Below are 26,391 nucleotides of genomic sequence, written 5' to 3'. Positions count from 1 at the left end.
AGGTCATGTAGAGTTGATGCCTTGGGCTGACTCTTAGAAGATATGGCATTTCATCAATTTTTATGAATTTTGTATCTTTTAACCTTTAACATACTTCAAGCAGAAAGGGGGAAAAAAGAGTAGGAGAGGTGTGGAGGTTATAGGGAAAACAATCTGGGGACAGGAAGAAGAGAAGAAATCATTCCCCATGGGCCTGCTTTTGTTGAAAGAAGGCAGAAAAAAATGGCATCAGCAGCCTTCCCACTTGCTACTGAGATAGCGATCACTAAGTGGTTCCTTCCCTACTAAGAGAAGGAATGTGCATTAGTAGAGCCTGGTCCCACTTTAGTTAAGACTCCTTGCTGGGGGCTATAGATATAAAGAGAAAAACACTTCTTGTCCTCAGAGGGCTTATATTCTGCTTGCAAGAAAAGAAACATAAGTAAAAATATATATGTAGGGGCAGCTAAGTAGCGCAGTGGATAAAGCACTGGCCTTGGATTCAGAAGGACCTGAGTTCTATTCAGGCCTCAGACACTGGAATATATGGGTGGGGGACAGACAGTATCACTAAGGAGACTATTTAGACTCTCTCTTTTTACAAAATAAAGAAAGGGGAGGGAATTACAAAGCAAGAAGAAATGCAAACCTGGGTAGATCAAGACAACTGGGAGGCCGGTCTTTGTGAGGTATCTGTAGGAGCTGCAGTACCTATCCATATCTTGCATATCATCTTGCTGATCTTGGCATTGCTTATCAGCATACCTGGGCCATACCTGGGTCTTGTTCTGCCACACCTTATTCCTGAGGTGGGAGGCAGAGCTGCTTTTCCCTTAAGAAAGTTTAAGGATTCCTTGGGGACTGGGGTCCCTCATCCCACAACCATATGATGGACTTACCTCCACTTCCCATTTTATATATATATATATATATATATATATATATATATATATATATATATATATATATATACCTCCACATCCCATTTTATATATATAATTATTTTTAGTGAGGCAGTCGGGGTTAAGTGACTTGCCCAGGGTCACACAGCCAGTAAGTGTTAAGTGTCTGAGGCCGGATTTGAACTCAGGTAGTCCTGACTCCAGGGCCGGTGCTCCATCCACTGCGCCATCTAGCTGCCCCCACTTCCCATTATATTTTAATGCATCCCAAGGCCAAGTCTGATGCTGCTTACACCCAGTAGGCACCTTGCCACTTGGTCTTTTTAGTTACTGGTAATTTTGCTTCTCCTAAAGTTGTGACATTCTCAAAAGTGATAAGCCAGAGAATCCACCAGGAAGAGAATATTGGTATAAAAAAAAAATAAGGGGTATTGAGCAATTTAAGATAATTGAAGGCATTGCATAGTTTTCCCAAATGTCATCCATCCTGATCTCCCGAACTTAGTTCATTATTCATCTACAATGTCTGTTCAAGATATGTGTATGGATGTTTCTGAATGGGGGGGGTGGCGCAGAAAGAGCAGGCTGCTTACTGGCTACTTATCCAGCTGCATATCATAGTTTGGCGAGTCCACGTTTTCCCAGTATGGATTGTTTGACCTCCCTAACCAACTCTATAATAATCATGTTCTTATTCAGCTCTACAATTAAAGTTCCCAGCCAGCCACAGTATACCAAGAGATGATTCTGACAATTGTTTTTGTTTGTTTTTTATTTATTTAAGTTTTTTCTGATTGTTTTTTGTTTGTTTTCCTGACGATTGTTTTTGTTAACTTTGCAGACAACGAATACATATTCATGGATCTAGAGCAAAAACTCAGCAAATACTTTCTGAAGGACTGGAAGAAAGAGATATATAAAGTAAGTTTGAGGCAACCGGAACTGGGAAACCAAAGGTTCAAGCAGAATGTAGGAATAGGTTGTTTGGCAGAAGGTTTAAGATCCAGGTCTTCATGAGAGAATCAGCCAATAAGCATTTAGTAAACATAAAGTATGTGCTAGGTATTCTTCTAGGTGTTAGGAACACAGACACCAAAAAACAACAAAACAGTGCCTGCCTTCAGGCTTGCGTTATTAAACCACTTATTTGTATTAAGATTATATAAAATATTTACAGGGTAATTTCTGGGGGAATCTGTAGGAGCTAGGAGCATTGGGAAAGTTGTTTTAGAGGGGTAGGGAAAGATTATGTTTTGGCCAGTATCACATTGTGGGCAGCTGGGTGGCACAGTGGATAGAGGACTGGGCCTGGAGTCAGGAAGCTTCATCTTCCTGAGTTCAAATCTGGCCTCAGACCGGTACTAGCTGTGTGACCTTGGGCAAGTCACTTAACCCTATATTTGCCTTAATTTCTTCATCTGTCAAATGAGCTGGAAAAAAAAATGGCAAACCACTCCAGTATCTCTGCCAAGAAAACTACAAAATGGGTCAAGAAGAGTTGGACAGGCTTGAAAATGACTGAACAACATCATCACATTGTACCAACCCCAAAGACCTGACTTTCTACACTACTTCTATAGTCACATCTGTACTTCTGGTTTCACATGCAGTCAGCAAGTATTCATTATGAACTGGCTTTGTGTGTAGGGTATGTCTGAGTTTCAGCAGTTCCACATTTCATAGTTATTTGTGTCATTCAGTTAGCCACAGGTTTTTAAAAATTTTTGTGATGATTTTATGGTTCATGTGTTGTGTCTGTTTAAGTTAAAAATTGACTTAAAGGACAAGAAGGAACCTAGTCGAGACAATACTTTATTTAGGCAAAGCATATGGACACAAAATGGATTCAACAGAAGCAAAAGGAAGAGGGTAGGAAGGAGGAGTGTGGTATTAGGGTGCTGATATCCACAGCCTGAAGGTCATTGGGCTGTGATTCATTGATACTTTTCTATAATGATCCTTACAGGGAAATGAGAAGTCCAATCCTCCTTTTGTTGCCTTCTTCAGAGTGCAATACTATGTGGAAAATGGGAGAATTATAAGGTACTTAATGATTTATGTCTTCATTTTTTCTATTGGTTTATTTTAACTTTTTTTTTTTTAATTTTGAGTTCCAAATATTTTACCTCCCTCTAGACCCTCCCTCACCCACTGACAAAGCAAGTAATGTGATACCCATTTCTGTATTCATTTTTAAAGCACCTTATTATAAGAGTGAAAGGCCGGGATTCTGTGAAGGTGAAGTAGAAGTTCTTTATGTATCTTTAAAATAGGGGTCTATTCTGTAGAGAAGAACATATTTCATTTGGTAATCTATATTTTAATTTTGTTTAAAAAAACAAAAGCAAAAAACTAAACCCCAGTGGTGTTGGGTGGACATGATTTTTTTTCTCCCCTCCAAAGTGGCACTGTGTTTTCTCTGCCTGGCTGCTCATGGCCCCAGACATTTGCCATTGACTCCTCCCCTGTGGAGAGGCTGGGGTTGGGAAGGCTTAGTTTGAAGGGATTATACATTTGAGTGGGCTCCATTCACATGGAATAGGGGCAAGCGTTCTAGCTGAACCTCCCAGTTGCTTCCTAGTGGAACAAAAAGGCTTTTTTAGTGCTATCATCCAGGGCATTGTGGGAATATTATACAAAAGCTAGAAGCATTTAGGTGAGGTTAAAACTAGGCAGACCTGGCAACAACAACAACAGCACCGTTCCAAAGGCAGGGTTGGAAAACTTGTAAAAGTGGCCAGCTGTGGTTCTGACCCCTCTGTGCAGCTCTGGTGTGACAAGATGAGGATGGGACATGATTCTAAGGTCCCCTTCAGTTCAGCGTTCTTAGATGTCTGCCATGAGCTTGGGATACAGAGATGGGCTGTGGTAAAGCCTTCCTCCTGACAGAGTTTGCAGTTGAATTCAAGGAATAAAATGGGTCCTCAAAGAGGATATAATTTGTGATATGGTAACTGCAGAAGAAAGATACAAATTTAGAAGGAAATGAGAGAGAGAGACACATACACAGACCCCTCTGAGCTGGGGGGAAAGGGAAGGCATGCTATAGTTGGTCCTTACACAGATGTATGAATACACCCAGTTATCAGAGGTCAGAACAAGCTGAGGAATAACTCACTCTTCTTCTAGTTTGTCTGGAACTAGACTGGGTTAATAAATTAGTGTGAAACAAGACAGGAAAGGTGGGTTGGAACAAGATCTCCTAGAGGACTTTGGCTTTTGGCTTTCCAGAGTGGTTTGGGGAAGTAGGATGGCTAGTATGCCAACTTTAAGTGGGCAGGGACAGCCAACACACTCTCACAAGATCCAAGAAGGGAATAGGGCAGGTGGCAACTGACCTGAATGCTAGTTTAAATCAGCCCACTTGCCATCTTTTTAGCTGTAAGCTGCCACCCTCAGACCTAGAGTGCAATGACAATGGTCCTCAGAGGCAAAAGTTGTAAAGTATATTTTAACCTATATGGGCACCTCTTAGATATGCATTATTAATTATAGGAGACTGAAGGTTAAGTCAGTCAATCAATAAGTAGGCTTTTATTAGGTGCCTGCTGGGTACTGGTGATATAGTCACAATGCAAGAAGTAGAGGCAAGGAGTATACATAATTTGGGGGGTTTGTTTTTTGTTTTGTTTTCTCACCTAGGAATTCTGGAAGAAGAAACCTAGGTGAGATACAGGGTGGTAGTTTGAGGAAATAGTAAGGTCCAGAGGTAGTTTTAAGGATTGGGAAGAACTGACCTATTTATTGTCAGCAAGGGAGAGTAAAGTGGATGGTTGGTTAAAGGAAAACTAAGACATACCTGGTGGACAGGAAACTGGTCATGTGTATAAATTCCAGAGGGCATTAGGAAAAGCCACTGTCTGCAGGTTTCTACCAGAAGGGTGTTTTCTGCAGGTCCCTTGGCAGAAAAGGAAAAAATAAAACCTCAATAGAGTCAGAATGATGTTGAAAGTGAAATGAGAAGGTTCAGTCTTAATAACAGGTCCTCTCCTTGGCTATGTGACCTCAGACAAGAACCTTAAAGTGATACTTAAATGTTAGTTGTTATTAATATTAACAGTATTGGTAATTGGACCAGAGGAGGCATGAGCACATGTGGGACAAAGAAAACTTCACGGAGATAATCTTTGAGCTGAATTTTGAAGGAAACTATGCAGAAGTGGGTAGGGAAAGCATCCTAAGTGTGGCGGGGGATGGTCAGTTGCAGAGGTATAGAGGAACGACTGAACTCCACAGTGTGTGAAGTAAGGTGAGGTAGGTTGGAGCCAAGTTGTGAACAGACTTTTTAAATGCCACAATAAACGTTTTTATTTACTTCAAGAGATAACATAGAACCAGAGGCAGCGTGTGATATGGTTGGCCAAACTGCTTAAGGAAAAAGGCTTGGGGAACTGTCTGGAGGATAGATTAGAGAGAAGAGAGACTTGTATCAGGGAAATCAATTAGGAGACTATTGCAGTAGGCTTAAGTGAGAGGTGGCCAGTTTCTGAATCAGGCTGTTGGCCGTGTGAATGAAAAGAAGGGGAAAGATATCAAGACATGAAACGAAGGCCAAATCCATAAGATTCAGCAGTGGTGACTGCATATCCAGGTTGAGGGAGCTTGTGAACCTGAGTGACTGGAAGGATGTTGATGGGGAAGTTATAAAACATGAGCTATTATAGTTGTTATAATGTTATTATGATGATTATGCAATTTGGAGTGATCCCAAGTAAATATTTCATTAGAAGTACCTACAGTTGTAGGAATGCCAACATGGCTGGCATTCTTGGGATTGTCGATCTAGAACTGGAAGGGACGTCATGGGCCACTGAGTCCAACCTTATTTTATGGAACAGGGGTCCAGAGGACTTACCTAAGGTCACGCTGTTAGTAAATGTTAGTAAATAGTCAAGATCCAAACTCAGGTCTTCCATTCTACAACCAGTCTTCTTTCTACTTGACACACTGTCATATCATATCATGTCATATCACAGTAGATATTCATATCTACTGTGCTCATTGTACTGAGCCAGTTTCTGGAGATGCAGAAATAAATATGATGCAGACCCTGTCCTCAAAGAGCTTATAGCCTCCTGTAAAGTGAGAAGCTCTCTATAGATAGATAAAAAAACGACAAAAGAAGGTTGTCTCTAGTGAGTGCCAGAGGAGAGGCATAAATGGTCTGGGTTCCTGCTATGCAGGTTCAGAGCAGAGCTGCCCTTTGGGGGACCCTCTACCCACAACATGGTGGCCCATAGCCCAAACTTGGCTATGGGACTGCCTTGGCACTTGGGCTTCATCACATTCAGCTGTTTGTGTTTTCTCCTTGTGTTCCAGTGACAAGGTTGCCAGACGTCTATACTACCACCACCTCAAGGAGCAGGTGCTGAGGTCCCAGTGTACCCACAAGGAGGAAGTCTATTTCCTGCTGGCCGCATATGCGCTGCAAGCAGACTTAGGCAACTACAGAGAGACCACCCATGTGGGGAAATATTTCGAACCTCATTCCTACTTCCCTCAGTGGGTAAGATTTTCCTCTATATTTATAAAGTAGCTTAGTGAGACCTGCTGCCCAGGAGGTGATAACATTTCCTTTCCATATTTCCTCATGTGGCTCCCCTCATAGTAACTCCACTTTTGTTACCCCTTTCCTCTTTGGACAATTACAATAACATCCACTTGGAATTACAAAGGGGATAGGAAGAGGCTATGACAAAGACATTGGAAAACAGATGAAATATTTTGAGCTTCATAAAAATTTAAGATGGTTTCATTGTTTTTCCTATTTTTTTTTTAATTGGGTGCTCTGTCCATTTTTGTTTTGTTTTGGAGGGGCAATGAGGGTTAAGTGACTTGCCCAGGGTCACACAGCTAGTAAGTATTAAGTGTCTGAGGCTGGATTTGAACTCAGGTACTACAGAATCTAAGGCCAGTGCTTTATCCACTGCAGACACTTAACACTTACTAGCTGTGTGACCCTGGGCAAGTCACTTAACCCCAATTGCCTCACCCAAAAAAAAAAAAAAGAAAAAAAAGAGCAGTGTTATCAGAGGACCTGTGCTCATATCTTAGCCAACACTGTGAGCTGTAGGACTTTTGGACAAGTCACACACAGCCTTCCTGGGTCTTCTGTTTCTTCATCGGTAAGAATGAGGAGGTTAGACTAGATGGCCTCTGAACTCCCTTCCAGACATCATATAGGAGCAAGATAATACTTTTCTCAATGAATTCATAAACTAGGTATAAGGTTTCTGTGGCCTCTATACATTCTTCTTGCCAGAATTCCTTATTCCCATATTTTTCAATATCTTCCCTCATGCACTTCCCTTCCCCCCTTGATTTAAATAAATGGAAGACATTGAAGAAGGTATAATGAAAAGAATTCAAGGATTATAGTGAGGAGACCTAGATTCTTGTCCCTACTCTGCCATTTCCAGACAATGCCCATGGAGAAGTCACTGTTTAGTTGATCAGCAGTGCCAGAATCTCATAGTCAACTGGAAACTGAGTCAAGTGATACAGACATTTTATGTGACCTTGTCTCTGTCTTCAAGTAGGTATCTTGTTTAGTTAGGGAATGCACAGTAGAGACAAGAGACACACAGTAGAAAGTAGCATGCTTGATACTCAGTAACAAGTAAGAGATGTGGATGAGAAATTAAATGGGGGCTTCATGGAGGTAGAGGGACAGGAATCGTAAGACTTTCAGTACTAAAAAGAACTTTAGAAATCATGTAATCCATTCTTCCCATTGGAAACGGAGACTTACAAAGGTAATTGGCCTTATTCAGAAGCCACATAGCTGCTAAAAAAAATACCAAAAAAACCCCACAAAACCCAAAACGTAGCTAACAAGTACTAGGCTAGAAAGATCAATGGATTTTGACTAAGATCTGGGTTCAAATTCTAGCTTTACTTGTTACAGCCTATTCATTTTGGGGTAAGTCATCTCACTATTTGGGGCCTCAGATTTCTCATTGATAAAATGTTAGAATTAGCTGAGGTGATCTCAGAGGTCCGTTTCAGCTCTAAATTCTATGATCCTGGGCCTTTAGGGGAAGGAAGGAATCAGGAAAGGGGGGGGAAGGGGGGGAGGGGGGCTCGGTAGACAGGGGAAGTGAAGAGAGCTGCTGACCTGGCATTTTTTCTGTAGATTATCACAAAGAGAGGGAGGGACTACATCCTCAAACACGCTCCAGAGATCCATCGAGAGCAGCAGGGGATGACCACCAAAGAGGCTCTGTTGAAGTTCATCAAGGAGTCCTGTATGCTGGAAGATGTGCCTGTTCATTTTTTCAAGTTACAAAAGGTTGGGCAGAACATGGGAGGAGCATCTTTAATCTATCGTCTGCAAGTGAATTAGGGCTCAGCCTTTTTGCTGTCTCTCATTTACCAAGAAGCAACAGTGTTTATGCAAGGGATACGACTGTTGGCTCCCCTCTGTCATTCTGAAATCGTCCTACTTCTTGGGGTTGGCATCAGGGTCTAAAATGCTGTATAGGTACCCTTTGAAGAAAAAGCATCCATTTAGTTTCCATTCAAATTTAGTTCTCAAAATCAATTGAACATTGACCAAATGAGAGAATTCTATTGAATGAGGTGCTTTCTAAACCTTAAATAATGTTCCGTAGAAATTATCTAGGGTTTGCTTGGAATCCTCTTCTGACAGAATCACAAAAGATGATTGGAAAATTGCATCGTGATTTTTAAAAAGTTTTATAACAAAAAGTCCCAAAGGTTTAGACCCTACCATAGGATTAAATGTAGATAGATGTTGGGGGAACTACATAGAGTTCCAGGACAGAGTTGGCATGAAGACAAAAGGACTGAGTGAGTGTGTATGGGAAGAGATTTGTCCTGGGCACAGAGACTAATTTTTTGCCAGTAAGGGTGGTTCATACCTAGGAAAATCTTGACCTGCATACTTTTAAGCCCTTTGGATCTAGGGCAGACTCGAAATCTTAGTGAGTTGTAGACAGCCTCAAGCCCGTTTTCTTCCATCATATCCAACCCAGGGTGGGACAAGAGTTGTCTGTCTAGTAGTAGCCAGAAGGTACCTAAGGCTTGTTTCTTTATTTCCCTGAATCTCCACTCTGATAACATTCATGAGGGGAAGGTATCAAGTTCTCTTGAGAGATAGTTGGGGGAAATAAATTTCACTTCTGGCTTGAAGCCTAATGTTAGTTTAACTCCTCATCTGTCATGCCTCTCCTCCCCCCAACCTTCTGCTTTCTCTCCACCAATATTTTTTCCTCCTAATTTGACTCTAGGAGTTCTTTCAAGAGGTGTGGAGTACATGGCTCATGAGGAAGGAATGCCTGGATCTATTTTCAAGGATATTAGTATAGAGTCTCAATCCAGGGAGCCCAAAGGCAAGCCCAGGTTGGCTTTTTGGTGATCTAATCACAGCCTGTGTTTGCCCTGTTGGTGCACTTCTGTTTCCTGGGTAGGCCTGTCTGCCAAGGTCCTTCCCATCAGTGTGCCCGTGATAAAAGCAGATTGGGGAGTGGGGGTGGTATTTATGCTCCTTAAATTAGGCCGGGTGATGTAATCAGTTATAAGAGACTAGAGCCTTAGCAATTATTGTTTGGAAGAGCTGGGCATGTTGGTTGTGTGAATAGCCACAGGCACCCTACAGACTTACTTACGAAAGAGGCTCCAGATGAACTTGTTGGTTCTTGTTTTTCCTGTGGGTGTATTTGTGGAGCTTGCCTTTTTCTTAGGGAGGCTGCCCAGATGGATCCCTCTGTGGTGTTTGTACCCACAGTCCTGGCCTATTCCCAGTCCAGATGTGGCAGTTGTGTTAGTGTGTCTTCATATGAAGGCATGAGCATGGAGCGTAAACTGGATCATCATATTAGGACAAAATTTCAGAACATCTCACTCATGCAGACTATACCCAAGTTGAATGGTTTTAGTGAAGCCTGGCCTGGTTTCCCTTAGGGACAGGTAGGGTTCAGTAAGTTCAGCTTAGCCTAGAATTGAAGGTCAAAGGCTCTTTCTTTGTTGTCCAGACTAGAACCAAACCCTTCATACCATAATAATCAACATTATACCTTTTGAGGAGAAGCTCACTTTTTTTCTCTCGGGAGTGACTAAAGTAACAGGGGTCAGTGCTACTCTACCTCTGCTCTCTTTCCGAAAGAGTTTTGAACAAGAAGAATTAAGCTGGAGGGCATAAACACCTGTGCTTGAACTCTAAGCTGGTTGGGTTGAGGAAGGAAGGGCATACGTACCTACACGTACTAAGTTTCATCTCAGGCTCTGGTTACAACTTTGTCTGGAAGGGAGGAAACCCACAGAGAAGAGAGAGATGAGCATCAGACACAAAAGCTGTTAGTGGATAGAATTGTTCAGCAGGTAGTATGATCTCCCACGTATTGCCCCTACAAATCCCCTGTCCTATAAAAGAGCAGTTGGACAGTAGTATTTTGGACTCTCAACCCCCCCACCCCCCCTCCCCATTGTTTCCCAGTTCCAAACATATGAGTAAATTATAAAGCAAGAGTTTTCTCTCCCCCTCTGTGGGAACCCTCCTTTCTCATAGGACTGGGAGTGGAAGGAGAAAAGAAGGGGTGCTGATGAGTTTAGACACTACACTGAATCCAGTTTGAAAAGGGTCATGGATTTGGTACCATGTTTCAACTGTGTTCTGAAATGGACATTTGTGGTGTAACTTGAGGACCCAACTACCATGTATAGTTTTCTTTCTTTCATTCTTCCTTCCTTCCTTCCTCCCTTCCTCCCTTCCTTCCTTCTTTTCTTTCTTTCTTTCTTTTTTTGGTTTTTGTTTCATCTATTTATTTGCTTATTTATTTTTGTGTTGGTGTTTTTTTTTTCTTTTCTTTTCATTGTTTCTGTTAAAATCGCATTTAGTTTTCCAAATCATGTTTCTCAAATGGCTAAGTGACAGACTCACTTCCCTCACTTTCCCACTGGGACATGGACTTTTGTTCTCAATTTCTCTAAGAAGTTTGTAGCCCCTCTTTCTATAATCCGTCCAGTTGCTGACCTCCAAGTACAACCTTACCTCGTCAGATATGGCAATAGCTACTGCTACAGTGATGCTTTTATTTTCTTTTTTTGGGAGAACTTCTTAAGTGAATCTCCCTGCCTAAGGAATGTGGGAAGTGATGTTTTGCTTCATAGGTCAGGCAGAGACCTGGATTTTGTCTAGCAAAAGGTAGTATGACCTTTGCTAATCACAGATAACACCATGTCAGTAGGTAAATGACCTCTGACATTCAGAAGTGAGAAACAACACCCCTTCCTTCCCCCCCATACATAGACACACACACATATACACACAACCACCATTTTTCATTGATAGGCATCTATTATTTTTAAATGTCACATACCCCTCTTGCATTCTTTTGATTTGCTGTAGATATATAGCTTGTGTATGTATGCATACTGAGACATACACACACAACTTTGGACTCTATTGATTTTTTTTGGTGTGTGTCCTCATAGGATAAGAAAGAAGATCGACCATCAATTGTCCTGGGTCTGACCCTAAAAGGAATGCACATTTATCAGGTAATGAAAGAGGCTTTAGCTCCTCATCTTTGCACACAGACTTCTTTCCCCTCACTCTGCCAAGCCTATAAAAGTATTTTCACCTCCCTGAAGGCAAAAATACTAAGCTGTGTGCATTGTTCACATTCTTCCTCTTGCCTGAAGGCAAGCTGGGCCCCATCCCCCCACTTCTGGGCTCATCCTGCTTTCTGGCTAGCCCCAGACCAGGCTGTGTTGTTATTTTACAGGAGGTAAACCATTCCCGGCAGCTGCTCTATGACTTCCCCTGGTCACATGTTGGAAAGCTGGCATTTCTTGTGAGTATAGAGGGACACCGGTGACATGATCTAATTGCAGAGCATTGATCCAGAAGACTGTGCAAATGTGCATTATCATGAGAAACATTCAGACATTTTGTGTGTGTGTGTGTGTGTGTGTGTGTGTGTGTGTGTGTGTGTGTGTGTGTGTGTGTAGGGAGGGAGAGACAGACATCTTGATAACGTCTCAAGGAGGGTTCTGTAGTGTTGAGAGAGGTAGGCAGGGGAGGCATGTACTTTGACCATCATAGACTTAGAACTGGTGTGGACCTCAGAGGTTATGCAGTCCAGCCCCCTCCCAGGCAGAAAATAGCCAAGCTGAGATTCCCACTCAGATTCTCTGCCTCCAAATTCCATGCTCTTTTGCTCCTATAGCACTTGGCTGCTCACTTTTGCCTCATGAGTAGAGCCTGGAACTTTCCGTTTCTTTTAGGGGTCCTCTGTATCTGGAGTCTATTCCAGATTCCAATCCTGACCCAGCATGGTATTGCACCCAGTGTGAAAATCGCCACTTCTGCACACACTGCAGCCCCTCTGCCCCTTGTCATAGGACCTGTAGTGGCCAATATACTCTGCACTGAGAACTCATCTTCCCCTCTGGAGTCCTTTGTCCCATCCAGTGACCACTGGGATGAGCAGTGGTCCTGTCAAGTTCTAGATTGGAGGAAAGAGAGAGAGGGGGGTTTCCAATCTTAGGAGCCTTTTAGAACATCATGTTCCTTTGATTTCAAGAAAGCCAAATTTGTGTTCTACTCAGGGGAAAAAATTTGAGATCCAGCCAGATGGTTTGCCTTCTGCTCGGAAACTGGTCTACTACACTGGCTGCCCATTCCGCTCCCGACACCTCCTCCTGTTACTCAGTAACAGTCATCGGCTCTACCTGCATGTCCAGCCAGTGCTGAAACAGATCCGGCAGCTGGAGGAAGCAGAAGGTAGGCTGCAAATGAGGGTGAAGATGGAGCATTCTGGGCCTCACTGGAGCAAATGGCCTTGTATCTCTTTGGCTTGGTGGCTTGCATGAGTTTGGGAGTTAAGTAAGGAAAATAGGGAAGGTGTTTGTGCAAAAGTTCTAGTCTAAATGTTTGGATCAAAGAATTATCACACACAGAGCCTGTGGTTAGATGGTAGAAATATGTATTTCTTTCAATTAAGGGCTACTCTCCCATGTCCTGTGGCTGTACTTTTAGTTTGAGAGAGGGATGAGGACTTCATTCTTTCTCAAATTTTTGTCATCATCCCCATTTTTTTTTGTGTGTGTGAGGCAATTGGGGTTAAGTGACTTGCCCAGGGTCACACAGCTAATAAGTGTTAAGTGTCTGAGGTCAAATTTGAACTCAGGTCCTCCTGACTCCAGGGCCGGTGCTCTATCTACTGCACCACCTAGCTGCCCCCCATCACCCCCATTTTTAATTGTAGCAGTTTCCCAGGGACAGATTTGGATTGCCTTTTGAACAGTATCAAACCAACATTTCCTTCTTCAGATGAAGGAAGGGTAGATGAAAGAACAGCTGGAACTAGGCTAGCAAATCTTCTGCCTGTCCTATTCCTGAGCTACACTCTCACCCCTGACCCAGATTCTTCCAGTTATTTTATAGAGACTGTTGTTTAGTCATTTTCAGTTGTGTTTGACTCTTTGTGATCCTTTTTGGGGTTTTCTTGGCAAAGATACCAGAGTGGCTTGTCATTTCCTTCTCTAGCTCATTTTATGAAATTGAGGCAAACAGGGTTAGGTGACTTGCTCAGGGTCACACTGCTAGTAAGTGTCTGAAGTCAGATTTGAACTCAGGTCTTCCTGCCTTCAAGTCTAGCACTCTATCTACTGTGCCATCTCACTGTACATAGAGAAATGGAAATTCCAAATTGGTTCCCCTTCCAGATACACCTGTTGGATTCACTTAAATCCCCTTTTGTCTTGGTGTTTCAAGGTCTTCACCCGACTGCCAGGTTTGCATTTATGTTCTTCCATTACCCTGAATGTTACAGTTAAATTGAGCCCAAATGATTCTCATCCAGTTTGTGAGGGCCAGCATTCCTGAGCTAGGGCCATTGTCTGTATGGAGAAGAGCAGGAATGAGGGAGATGGCTTACAGAGTGATGGATGGGCAAAGCCTACACATTCCTTTGATCTGTAATGAATCCATTTAGCTGAGCTCTGCAATACCTCAGACAGGGTTGCCAAGAATTCCACATCCCTCCATCTGTACTGGTCTTCCCAGCCAGTCCTGGCACTTTTGTTAATACAGAGAGAAAATTCTTATAGACACCTATCCTCAGTTTCTCTGTCTGTAAACCCGGGTTGAGGAAAGAATTTTCCCAAGGTTTGTCCTTTGCTTCTCTGGGGAGTAGCCTTTCAAAGGCAACTGGTAATGATGATAATTAATTGTAATGTGCATTTTATGATTGGATTCAGTTTGAGAAGAGGAGGAGGAAGATTGGATTTAGAACTTTGTTTTGCTTTAATCCCTCTAAACTGTAAGCCACATATGGGATTGTTTTGTTGAGTGAAATTTTTTCCCCTTCCTGCTTGAGTGGGTGTGGTGAAGGGAAGGAGGGAGTGCCCTCTTTGGCAGCCTAGTAGTAAGCAATGATAGCAGCATGATAACTTCTCTAGAAAAGATTAGTGTGTGTCCTTGTAGAGAGCCACCATCTTGTATGCTGTGTGTTTGTTTGGGGTTTTTTTTGCAGGGCAATGGGGGTTAAGTGACTTGCCCAGGGTCACACAGCTAGTAAGTGTCAAGTGTCTGAGGCCAGATTTGAACTCAGGTGCTCCTGAATCCAGGGCTGGTGCTTTATCTACTGCACCACCTAGCCACCCTGCCGTGTGTTCTTTCTTCTTGGATACCAAGAAATGGCAACAGTTTTGTTTTTTGTTTTTTGTTTTTTGTTTTAAATCCTTATCTCCACTAGGGGTAGAGATAGGAACTAGACCTATGGGGCCCATATTTCTTTGATTTAGGATATTTACAGGTGAAGAAATTCCTTCCACCAATGCAAGCCTAGCATTTTTTTCCCATTTTAAAAAGTATAATTTCTTAATTTAACCAGTAACCAATAAGTTAAGCACATCTACTTAAAATGCAGAACAGAAAAAGAATATCATACGTGAAGCTTGGATCTGTATTATGAACTGCTTTTTTTTCTTACAGCACATAATATAGCCACTGTGATATTTCCAAAGCTATCCCACTTATTTATGTTTCCTAGTGACTTTTTTGGTTAACCCCATCACTGTCTTTCCTACTTCCTCCCTAACTTCCCCTCCCAAAATTGAAGGAAAGATAAAATCTTTGTATCAGAGAAGTAATTAAGGAAAACAAATCCCCACATTGGCCTCAACCAAAAATATATTTCTTATTCTACACCATGGCAGGCTTTTTTTGTTGGTCCTTGTGGAATCATGGCTACTGTTGCATTGATCAGAGTTTCATTAAGTCTTTTTTTTTTTTTAGTGAGGCAATTGGGGTTAAGTGACTTGCCCAGGGTCACACAGCTAGTAAGTGTCAAGTGTCTGAGGCCGGATTTGAACTCAGGCACTCCTGACTCCAGGGCTGGTGCTCTATCCGCTGCGCCACCTAGCTGCCCCCTCATTAAGTCTTTCAAAAATTTCTGGTTATACTTACTCTACTCTGTTGGTTCATATAAGTCTTACCATTTCCTTTTGTATTTCTTATGGCACGACAATATTCCATGACATTTAAATACCATAATTGGTTCAACCATTCCTCATCTGATAGACACCTGCCTAGTTTTCATTTTGCCACTACAAAATACATATAAGTCCTTTTTCTCTTTTTCTTTCTCTTTCTCTGATGCTTAGTCACTGGGTCAAAGGGTATACACAATTTGGTGACTTGATTGGTTCCGGTGGCTTCTCAGAGTGACTGGACCAATTCATAGCTCCACTATAATAGCATATGAATGTGCCTGTTTTTCATAGGCCTTTGAACAATTATTTTCCCTTTTTTGTCAACTTGGCTAATCTCTAATGGGTATGAGGTGTTCAACCTCAGAGTTTAATTTGCATTTCTCTTATTCATGATTTGGAACATTTTTTCACGGCTGTTGGTTTTCTTCCTTTGAAAATGCTTGTTGATATACTTATCAGGGAATGGTTTTTGTTCTTAAATTTGAATCGACTCTGTATGTATCTTGGATATCAGCACTGTCAAAGAAAGTTTTTGGAAAGATTTTCTCCCCCAGTTAATTCCCTTATAATAATAACTATTAATTTTGTTTATGTAAAAACTTATCAATTTTATGAAATCAAAATTATTCAAAATTATTGGAGTTTTAGAATAGACTAGAGCATTTAGACATTAAATGACTTATCTAGGGTCACAGAGCCAGTCAGCATTTTTCAACTCTTAGGCCAGATCTTTGTCCACTTCACTGCATTGTCTGTTGGTTGAGTCTTATGCATTCCTTTATTCCTCTTTCATTTACCCTTTCTTCTTGTTTGCCTGTTTAGAGAAGAAGCGTTACCGGGAGTCATACATCAGTGACACCCTGGAGATGGACCTTGACCAGTCAGACAAACACTCTCATGGTAGCGGAAGCAGCAGAGGCAGTGGTCGAGACCACCACCACCACCACCACCACCACCACCACCGGCTCTCCCACCGCTCGACAGATAGCCACGGCAGCTCCCACACCTCTGGCATTGAAGCCGACTCCAGACACCGCGTATCCGTGGAAATGTCTGTGGATGAACCCTTTGGCATGGAGCTGGGCCACGGTAAAGAGAAGTTCTGCAGCTCCACCACCAGCCACAGCAGCTCTGGCATAGATAGCAGCAGTAAAGGGAGAACTGAGGATGGTGAGTGGGTGGGGGGACCAGAAGACCAAGAACAAGGAGGTTCTGGCCTCCTGTTAAGAGAGAGTATACTTGGTCTGGGGAGAGCGAAGTCAGTTTTCTCATCCTGAGATCCAGGTATTTTAAATACCTTTCCTTTTGCTTCTTGTTGCTGCAGAGGTGGAAGTGATGGTAGATGGGCCAGAGGAAGTGACAGTAGATGATCCATTGGATAATAACCAATTGGAGGATAAGGCAACTGAAAAGGTATCAATGGCTCCACTTTCTGCTGGGCTGCATGGCTATAAAGGTGAGGAAGGCTGAATGTCTGAATGTTATCATGGAAACTGGTTGTTGGCATAGCACCTTGATGCCTCTTCTACTTCCAGCGTACATATGAGACACTGAGTTGGCTATCTAACTTTTCTGGGCTTCCATACTGTTAGAAGGAAAGGATTAGGCTTTCTTTTACTTCTAAATCACATCTTAATATTCTGGGGGGGAAAAAGTCACTAGGAAGCAGACAGCACCGTAATTGAGCTTTGGTATATCTACCTTCCTGAGGTGAAAGAGAACAGTTTTGCTTTTTCAGAATCCACACAACCCAAAATCTCATTTGACTGGATTGATCTGTGTGTGTGTGTGTTCTGCTTTAAAGAATAGCAAATACATTAGCTGATATTAGTAGTTTTTTGTTTTTTGTTCCCTCATGGCAATACCAGAGAGTCAGGACAGCTAGGAGGCACAAGGTAGACAGCACCGGGCCTGGAGACAAGAAGACCTGAGCTCAAATCTGACCCCAGACACTTTCAGCTGTATGACCTTTGGCAAATTACTTAACCTCTGTTCACCTCAAGGGTCCTCAGCTTTAAAACAGAGATGATAATAATAGCACCTACCGCCTAGCGTTGTTGTGAGGCTCCAGTGAGCCTGTTTGTAAAGTGGTTAGCACCGGGCCTGGCACATGTTAAACACCATGTAAATGCTGGCGGTCATGATGATGATTCCTTCAATAGAGTCAGTGGTTCAGCCCAATCTCCTCTACCTCCCCAGTGCTGGATCAGAGTAGCCGTTGTGATGAGCCTGAGGCACAGCAAGGTGATAACTCCAGTGCTAGATTTGCAGTCTGAGGACCTGGGTTCAGGTCTCGGCTCTTCAACTTGACTTCCTGAGTGTCTTTGGTCACTTAATCTCTCTCAGTGAAATGAGGATAATGGACTAAAGAGCATCAAAGATACCCTCCTCCAGCAATAAATCTTATGATCCCATGAACCTTAAATGTCCCCGTGATGGTAAGTGATAGTCGTGTAAGGACTATCACTGCTATTTTGTAATGAGAAAACTGAGGCTCCAGGAAGCTCAGTGTGTTGGTCACACAGCTATCAAATTTTTTGTTGTTGTTGTTGTTGTTTTTTTAGTGAGGCAGTTGGGGTTAAGTGACTTGCCCAGGGTCACACAGCTAGTAAGTGTTAAGTGTCTGAGGCCGCATTTGAACTCAGGTACTCCTGACTCCAAGGCCAGTGCTCTATCCACTGCACCATCTAGCTGCCCCACAGCTATCAAATATTGATCAGCATCCTAGCTCTGACATTACTTGACATTACTTCTCTTACCACGAAACCTTCTGACTCATCCAAAGAAAAATTCTGTTCAAGGTGGTTTTATGATAAATAAGTTCATTGCTTCTTGAGATATTGGAGATGATATAAGCATAATATCTCATGTACTTCCCTCCTTAAGACTGCTTGCAGGATTCTACTGTCTTAAATACTTAGAACTTCTCTTAAGAGTATTGAGCAGCCACTCTTGAACATGGGTTTATTTGTTTTTTAAGCTGTTTTGTGAACAGCCCTTCTCATATTTGCTTTGGCCTCTTTGACAAGGCAAAGAGAAATCACTATCAACAGTCACCGCAAACAACTCATTGCCGAATACACATAGCAAGGCAGGGGTGAGTGCAGGTTGCAGGAGAAATGTCATACCTTAGTGGACTAATAGTAGACCTTGATAAGGTTTTTCTACAAGTTTCTGAACTTTGGTTATTTCCTGGAACCCGCTGAGCAGGGCTGATTGTCATGGAAGGTTAAGAATTTTGAGCTGGGACAAGAGTGGGAGGTGGTTGGAAAATGAGGGGATGTGCCTAGAAACAAGTCCTACTGACTTGTCTTCTTTTCCTGTAGCCTCTCACCAGGAACCCTTTGCTGTGGTGCAGATAACACTGGTCAAGATGAGGGGTCAGAGTGTCGAAGCCCTCAACCAGGTACGAGGGGGTGACTTGTATGACAGTTGGATGTTCTTGGTCCTTTTTTTTTTCTTTAACTTTTAAAGAATCTCATCCTATTCTGTCTACAAAAGGGATGAGCCTTGTGTCCTTCCTCTCCAGTGGACACAGGTCTCAAGGTCCATCTTTTCCACCAGCAGATGTGAATGAGTACAGCTGGGCATTCCTAAACCAACACAAGAAAGGCTGGCATGTTATTCAATAGCTCTATCATCTCCTCTCCACCTTAACCCAAACACTTCAATATCAACATCAGCAACAACAATAACTTACACTTATATATAGTACCTGCTGTGTGCTGAGTGCTTTACAAATACTTCATTTGTTCCTCACAGCAACCCTGGGAGATAGGTGCTATTATCGTCCCCATTTTTGCCCAGCCTCAGGCTCTACTGGGAAGGATCTGAGGCAGGATTTGAATTCAGGGCTTCCTGACTCCATGCTGTTTTGCTATGTCTACTTTGCTACTTAATACTCTATTGGGGTGGGGGCAGTTAGGGGGCACAGTGTACAGAGCATTGGCCCTGGATTCAGTAGAACCTGAGTTCAAATCCAGTCTCAGACATTTGACACTTACTAGCTGTGTGACCCTGGGCAAGTCACTTAACCCTCATTGCCCCTCAAAATAACAATAATAATAATACTCTATTGGGGATGTACCCAAGAGGGTCTCTACTGGAGATAGTGATGAGTTCTCTTGTCCCCCATTGCAACTCATCTTATTTGGATACTTCTCAAATAGGTTAGCCCTGTTCTTTGTTTTGGCCACGTGTCCTCAGTGTGAGTATGTTGGGGGTGTGAGGGGCTGAATGCCAGCGTCACAGAAAGAAAGCACTTTTGAAAAAAAGATTGTGAAATCTTTCAAATGGAGTTCCACCCAACTACCTCTGATCCAGAAGTCTTCCTCACAAAGAATTCATTAAGCAGAATCTAATGGAAGGTGGCATTGTGTGAGACCCTCTGAAGTAGAAGCCCTCCAGATATTTCCCCTGTCCTCAAGGATCTTAGGAATGATGTCTTCACTGCTATGGCCCCACGTGTCAAGGCCCTGCAAACAGAAAGCCAACACAGAAAGGAGTCAGATGCAAAGTTACTGGCGTTGGAATTTTAGGGGTGGGCATGGCAGGCAGACCAAGAAGGAGAACTATGCCAGGCTTGGGGAAAGCACATGATTCTTAATTTTTTTTCCTAAGCTGGATTATACCTTAGGCGGGTGCCAGTGATGCTTTGTGAATCACTTTAACCACATAGCTTTGGGCAAGACCGACTTTCAGAGGCTTTCCACTCCCCAAAGGGGCAGTGTGGTAGAAGTGGGTTTTTTGAGGCTACCAATGTCCCATTCCTTTCCTTGCCCCTCACTTAAGGCTGGTTATTGGTACATTCCATGCTTACTCTGGGGCTTATATAAAGAAATCCTTAACCCCTGACCACATCTCTAATGTTTTGGGGGCAGTGAGTATTGGCTGATTTTTAAAAAAAAATTCTTGTTTCCTGTTTTAACAAGTCCATTGCTCAGACTCCCATGGGCAGAGACCGTATCTTATTTAAACTGTATTTTCCCCAGCACTAAATATAGTGTGTGGCACAAAGTAGGTGGACTTTGAATTTGGAGAAGTGGCCACTTGGCAAATTTGACCAAGATCACAGGGTAACAGACTTCAGTGGAATCCGAGGGGCCATGTAGTCTAACCCATGTTTGGACAGTGAGTCTTCTCCTGCTGTTACCTGATGGGTCAGTATATCGATTGATCAGCTAGCACTTAATAAGCACCAATTATATGCAGGCACTGCTAAGTGCTTTGATGATACAAAGAGAAGCAGAAATCTGACCTTCTCAAAGAGCTCACAATCCAGGGCGGGGAGACAACATGCAAACAACTACGCCCAAACAAGCTATAGACTGGACAAATTGGATATAATCAACAGAGGGAAGGCATCAGCATTAAGGGAGATCAGGAAAGACTCCTTACGGAAGGAGGCAACTTCCCTGAGACTTGGAAGATACAGTGTTTCTGTTGAAGACACGACTGAAGAGAGCCCACTACTTCTCAAGGCGTGCCATGTTATTTTGGTTTTCTGTTTTGGTTTTTTTCTTGGTTTTTGTTTTGTTTTGTTTTGTTTTTGCAGGGCAATGAGAGTTAAGTGACTTGCCCAGAGTCACACAGCTAGTAAGTGTCAAGTGTCTGAGTTCAGGTCCTCCTGAATCCAGGGAAGGTGCTTTATCCTCTGCACCACCTAGCTGTCCCCCTAATGCCATGTTATTTTGGGACAGCTGTAATTGTTAGAAAGGTTTTCCTTTGCAGGAAGTCTAAATCTACTTCTGAAACTCTAACTAGTTGCTTCTAGTTTTGAGGTCTGACCAGACAGAAAAAGTCTGCTAATTCTTATAGACCAGAAAACTATCTTATGCCATTAGAAGCTTCCCCATGCTTCATAGATAATGACAAGTCACATGTTTGTTTGGTTTTTTGGGGGGTGGGGCAATGAGGGTTAAGTGACTTGCCCAGGGTCACACAGCTAGTAAGTGTCAAGGGTCTGAAGTTAGATTTGAACTCAGGTCCTCCAGAATCCAGGGCGGGTGCTTTATCCACTGCACCACCTAGCTGCCCCAAAGTCACATCTTTTAACCAACCATCAGCTGTGTATTTAGGCTTCTCAGGACCTATGGGTACTTCTGGGGGAAGAGGTTTTTGCTTTCTTTCCTTCTTAAGAGGCTCTAAATCGTCCCAAAGTGCAAAGTCCTAAATTCTAGCAAATACTCTCTCTGACCAGATGTGGCCCATTGGACCCTGTAGTTTACATTTCTCATTTTTTTTTTTCAGTGAGGCAGTTGGGGTTAAGTGACTTTCCCAGGGTCACACAGCTAGTAAGTGTTAAGTGTCTGAGGCTGGATTTGAACTCAGGTACTCCTGACTCCAGGGCCAGTGCTCTATCCATTGTGCCACCTAGCTGCCCCAACTTTGCACATTTTAAAGCACCATATGAATACAAATCATTATCATCATTAATTTTCTTGCTTGCCCTCAAAAATCTGGTTGGGGAGATGGGAAATGTAGTATCTGGGAAAATGATAGTATTTCCTAACCAGGAATCCTAGGGCTAAGATCCTGGTCGTGGAGATTAAATATGTTGCCAAGGATAGCTAGCCTAACAAATCCTACATAGCCACGTCCAATATTCCCTGGGGTCTGGTCCCCTCTTTGAGTCCGCCTCGCGGGGTGGAGCAGTTTTCTGAGATCTCTCGGCTCAGCACAGAATGTAGTAGTAACTGGCCGGGATGGAGGGCATTTTAAGGCTGGTGACCTTTGGTTTGGATAAGGCTGAATTTGGGAGTGCCTATGGTGCATTGTCAATTGCTGTTCATCTGTTTTGGAGAGGAGAAGATGAAGCACACAAATTGAATTAAATTATCCACAAATGAACACAGAATCACGTATTGACAGTGGGATTGTAGCTTTCTGATTAAGACAGTATTTTGGAAGAAAAAAATATTTTGGAGTGAATTGGCAGAGTATCTCTACTTGTCATGATAACCCCTTTTCATCTTTATTGTTAAGTGCTTTTTGAACGGGAAGAACTGACTCATGTTTGGGGTCTGTTCCCTTGTGTTTTCTTTCTAATCCTACAGCTTGGAGAGATGAAAGACAGGGAGTACTCAGACCAGCACAGCCAGAGCCTGGATGACATCCGCCTCTACCAACAGCGGCATCCTCCCCTGAGCCCCAATCTTTCTTCTCCCACATCTCACAGCTACACCTTTGGCTGCACCCCAGAGGACAAGCTGGCTACCTATGGCTGTGTCTACTCTACGGCTGATTGTAAGACCAAGTCTGCCCTCTATGGGAAGAGATCGATGAACTGTCTATCCTTGGATCTTCTGGGGGAAGACCATGTCCCAGAGGAATTTGTAGTCTAGGCCAGGTTGCCACAGTGTGGAGATTGTTGGTGGCATGGTAGCCTGGGAGAGAAAAGAGAAGAGGTCACCTCAGGTCTTGTGGATAATTGCAAAAATGAATCCTCTCCTTTGCTGAGGGAGAGCGTGACGATGGTGCTGTTCACCTTCGCCAAGACACCAGGGTTCACGTGATTCACAGAACGGATTGCTGGCATTGGTCCCTGCCTGACCTAGACACTGCCCCAGCAGTTCATTTCAGTCACCTGGGCAGCCTCCTGACTGCTGGTGAAAGAAGCCAGGCATACAGAGACCTTCTGCCCAGGGTCAGCATTCATCAGTATCTTCTACAGGGTTCCAGGAAAGGAGCAAACCTCCAGCTGAATTTTAAATGCCCTCTGTATGTGGTGTGTTCATATTTGCCAGACGAGTCTTGGAGATAACTGGGCAATTCAAGTCATTCATCAAGCACATACATGCAAGACATTGTATGAGTCACCAGTACTAAAGACAAAAACTGAAATAGTCCCTGTCCAAAAGGGGCTTGCATTCTCCTGGACCACAGTAGGTGTTCTGGATTCAGTTGCAATGGTGTTCGGATCCTCCCAGACATGTCATGAAACCAAACTCTAGGTTCCCCCTGGCAATGGAGCCTGAGTGGCTTCTTTCTTAATTTCACTCTCTCTTCCTGCCCCATGGCCATCCAAGAAGTGTGTGTTGGGGGAGAAGAACTTTCCTCCTTGAGGATACCTTTGATTTAGTCTTTGGGAAGTGAGGGAGAATGCAAGGGAGTGACAGAAGGGAAGAAATGTGTCAACAGTCATGAGAGTATTAGGCTCTGAATGAAGAGCCCTGGGATCTCAGAGCTTCGGCTCTCTGCCCTTTACTCACTGAGGCCAGTTAGCTGTTTAGCCTCTCTACCACTGTTTCCTGCTCTACAAAATGGTAAGATTTTCCATTTAATGACTGTAGAAGGTTGGCTGTGCTTGAATGGAAAGAGTCTATATACAATTATACATTTAAAGCATAACACTTAAGTTTGACTCCAGGAATGTATGTTTATGTTTGCATGGATCATATTCTCAAGGGAGTGGGAAGGTTGGTGACGCTCCACAGGAGGGGTCCCAAAGCAAACTCTGCTGTTGCTTAATAGCATTCATCTTAGTGCTTGTTGTAGGGGTCCTCTCAGGCCTGCTGTTTCCTTTTCAAATGACTTCTTGAAACTCCAGCTAATCCAATCACAAATCTCTGTTTTCTGATAGTCTAGCATGCATTATGTTGACATTTGAAAGTTCCTTTGACCAGGTATGCCAATGCAAAGACAGGCAGAATCCAGTATCCAATGAGCACTTTCTATTCTACTGTCATCTGTCAGGTGACTTGGTCATACCCAAATCTGTTCTTTTTTCATGTTACAAGGACCTTGAGAGATTATTGGATGAGAAACCAATGCAACTCTTGACCATAAAGTTAACCTCTCAGGGTTTTCTGAGTCTTGGTGTTTCACTTTTAAATGGTAACAAGTAAATGAGATCAAACTAGCTATTCTCTTGAGTCTCTTAAACAAAATAATTCTTAAATAGAGAACCTATATAACTTTGTTAGTAATTAGGACATTCTGTGCATCAGTCACTCTAATAACTTCCTTCCTTCCTTCCTTCCTTCCTTCCTTCCTTCCTTCCTTCCTTCCTTCCTTCCTTCCTTCCTTCCTTCCTTCCTTCCTTCCTTCCTTCCTTCCTTCCTTCCTTCCTTCCTTCCTTCCTTCCTTCCTTCCTTCCTTCCTTCCTCCCTCCCTCCCTCCCTCCCTCCCTCCCTCCCTCCCTCCCTTCCTTTTGAAATACTATAAAGTTACTTATAAACTTATACAGTGTCCTAACAGTCTTTGAAATGGGAGCACACCCATGGAATTTTCACCATTGTAGTCAATGGCCAGTGTCTTATTAAGAGAGTTAATAGGGGACTCCTGGAAAATTCCATCTGCTATTCACCAATCAGTTTTGTCATAGCACCTGCTTTGAGGTAAAACATTGAATGAGTTCAGAGTCTGCACTCAGACTCTTTAAGCTGGGGAAGCTGGCCTTTCTACAGCTACTGTTGCTGGCAGCATAGATGTACAGACAAACTGAGTGATTTCCTGTCTTCCCACTGCCTTCTTTTCTCTCTAAGACCTATGTACTCCTAATTCAGCAATGCCACTTTTTCTTTTTTTTTTCTTAATTTAAATGAGTTTATTTCTAGGTCAAGTAGTTTGTCGACAATTGTCTTTCTGGCTCCACTGTTAGTGCTTCCAGTTGTTCATAGTGATAGAATTTCTTGGAAAACTTCAATGGTTGGATGTGATTATGAATGGAAAAATTAGCTTCCCTAAACTACAGTCACTATCAAGGAATTAGCTAACCAGGCAACCACACACAGTTTATCTTAACCATGGGCAAGAATGGGGTGAGGGGCTGACATGCTGGAGGAAAGCAGTCATTCTTTTTACTTTGGGGTTCACGATGACACCATCAATCATCAGGCATTATGACAGTGTACATATATGCATTCAGGGTCCCAGAGATTCTCCTTCTGTTAATTACTGTACTCCTTCAGCCTCCTGGTAGCTTCAAAGGAACGTACTCCTTCTCCCTCCCCAGCTCATGATAAATAAGGAAACTCTCTTCTCTCTGACTCCTCTACAGGCGCTCCACTGAGAGCGAGCCAGACTCGGTTACAGGTGGCCTTGTTCCCCATGGCATCCATCATCTTGTCATCATTTGGGTATTTGCTGTGTAGGCCGTTAAAAGGCATGGATCATTTTAATAGCCAGCCCTGTCTGCATCACCTGATGGGAAAGTGGAGTCTTGCATTTGTGTTCTTTCCTGAAAGGACACTGAAAGAAGGTAGTTTTCTGTGTACTTCAGCAGCATGAATTCTACTGCCTGGCTTCTAAGTAGAGGTCTGATTGGGGTTGGGGGGAGGCAGAGGGGATGCTGTACTTGAAGTTATGTAGCAGGGATTTCATGCTGGTGGTCCGTGTATATTTTTTTATTTATTTGCAATTTTCCGTGGGCTGTTGTCCCCTCCCTACATACACATCGCCAAGGAAGTACTCTCACCCCACTTGTACTTTGAATGAGGAAGATAGTACATGTTTTTGTTTAGACAGAATTGAGCTATATTTTATTATTTTATATTCCTAAAGTATTAATATCGAATCACTGTGAAACCATTCTTATGCAAGGTTTTTGTAACCAAGGGATACTATTATCCTTATTAGTACTATATTTTGTATCTTGATTATACCTGGTTCACATTGTTCATATTAAAGCTTTCATCAGGGGGAGGGGGTGGGCTTGGGCAGGGCAGACATATAATACACAGTATCCTGGATGGCTTATACTGCTGTGCTATCTTCACAGAGTTCTCTGTACTGGAAAGTGTTGCTTCTCCTTTCTGTGAAAGGAATCTTTGTATATACTGTGCACATATAATAAAGAAGTGAAAAACGTGTGCTTGACTCTTTTTGTCAGAAGGGAAGCTGGGAGGGGGAGGAAGCTCAGAGGTAGGGCTCCAGATGCCGTGTAAAGACTTTTCGAGAAAGCCCTGCCTCTGGCTTTCTTCCATTTGCCAGCAAGGTTTACCAAGTTTGGACAAGGGTGGCTGGGAATAGTCAATAATAATCTCATTTGGTGGTCAAGGATGCTGAAGGGGACAGCAATAACTTGATGAGAAAAGTTGTCCATGGG

The 26,391-nt window shown here is 42.9% G+C and overlaps 1 protein-coding gene across 1 annotated transcript in view; it reads left to right on the top strand.

Annotated features, from left to right (window-relative positions):
* FRMD1 (FERM domain containing 1) overlaps window positions 1–26,155 on the top strand; it is a 70,644-nt gene extending 44,489 nt beyond the window's left edge. Inside the window, exons 4-15 of the mRNA XM_044000111.1 lie at window positions 1,723–1,802; window positions 2,848–2,924; window positions 6,201–6,387; window positions 8,017–8,172; window positions 11,337–11,402; window positions 11,630–11,698; window positions 12,456–12,630; window positions 16,167–16,514; window positions 16,669–16,800; window positions 18,671–18,750; window positions 22,400–23,608; window positions 25,345–26,155. Of these exons, the coding sequence (XP_043856046.1) occupies window positions 1,723–1,802; window positions 2,848–2,924; window positions 6,201–6,387; window positions 8,017–8,172; window positions 11,337–11,402; window positions 11,630–11,698; window positions 12,456–12,630; window positions 16,167–16,514; window positions 16,669–16,800; window positions 18,671–18,750; window positions 22,400–22,687 (1,658 nt within the window). The 3' untranslated portion in view covers window positions 22,688–23,608; window positions 25,345–26,155. The remainder of the gene's footprint in view (window positions 1–1,722; window positions 1,803–2,847; window positions 2,925–6,200; window positions 6,388–8,016; window positions 8,173–11,336; window positions 11,403–11,629; window positions 11,699–12,455; window positions 12,631–16,166; window positions 16,515–16,668; window positions 16,801–18,670; window positions 18,751–22,399; window positions 23,609–25,344) is intronic.
* Window positions 26,156–26,391: the final 236 nt, after the last annotated feature.

This window comes from Dromiciops gliroides, chromosome 4 (assembly GCF_019393635.1).
Source record: "Dromiciops gliroides isolate mDroGli1 chromosome 4, mDroGli1.pri, whole genome shotgun sequence".
NCBI lineage: Eukaryota > Metazoa > Chordata > Mammalia > Microbiotheria > Microbiotheriidae > Dromiciops > Dromiciops gliroides.
This window is presented reverse-complemented; position numbering and strand designations above follow the sequence as displayed.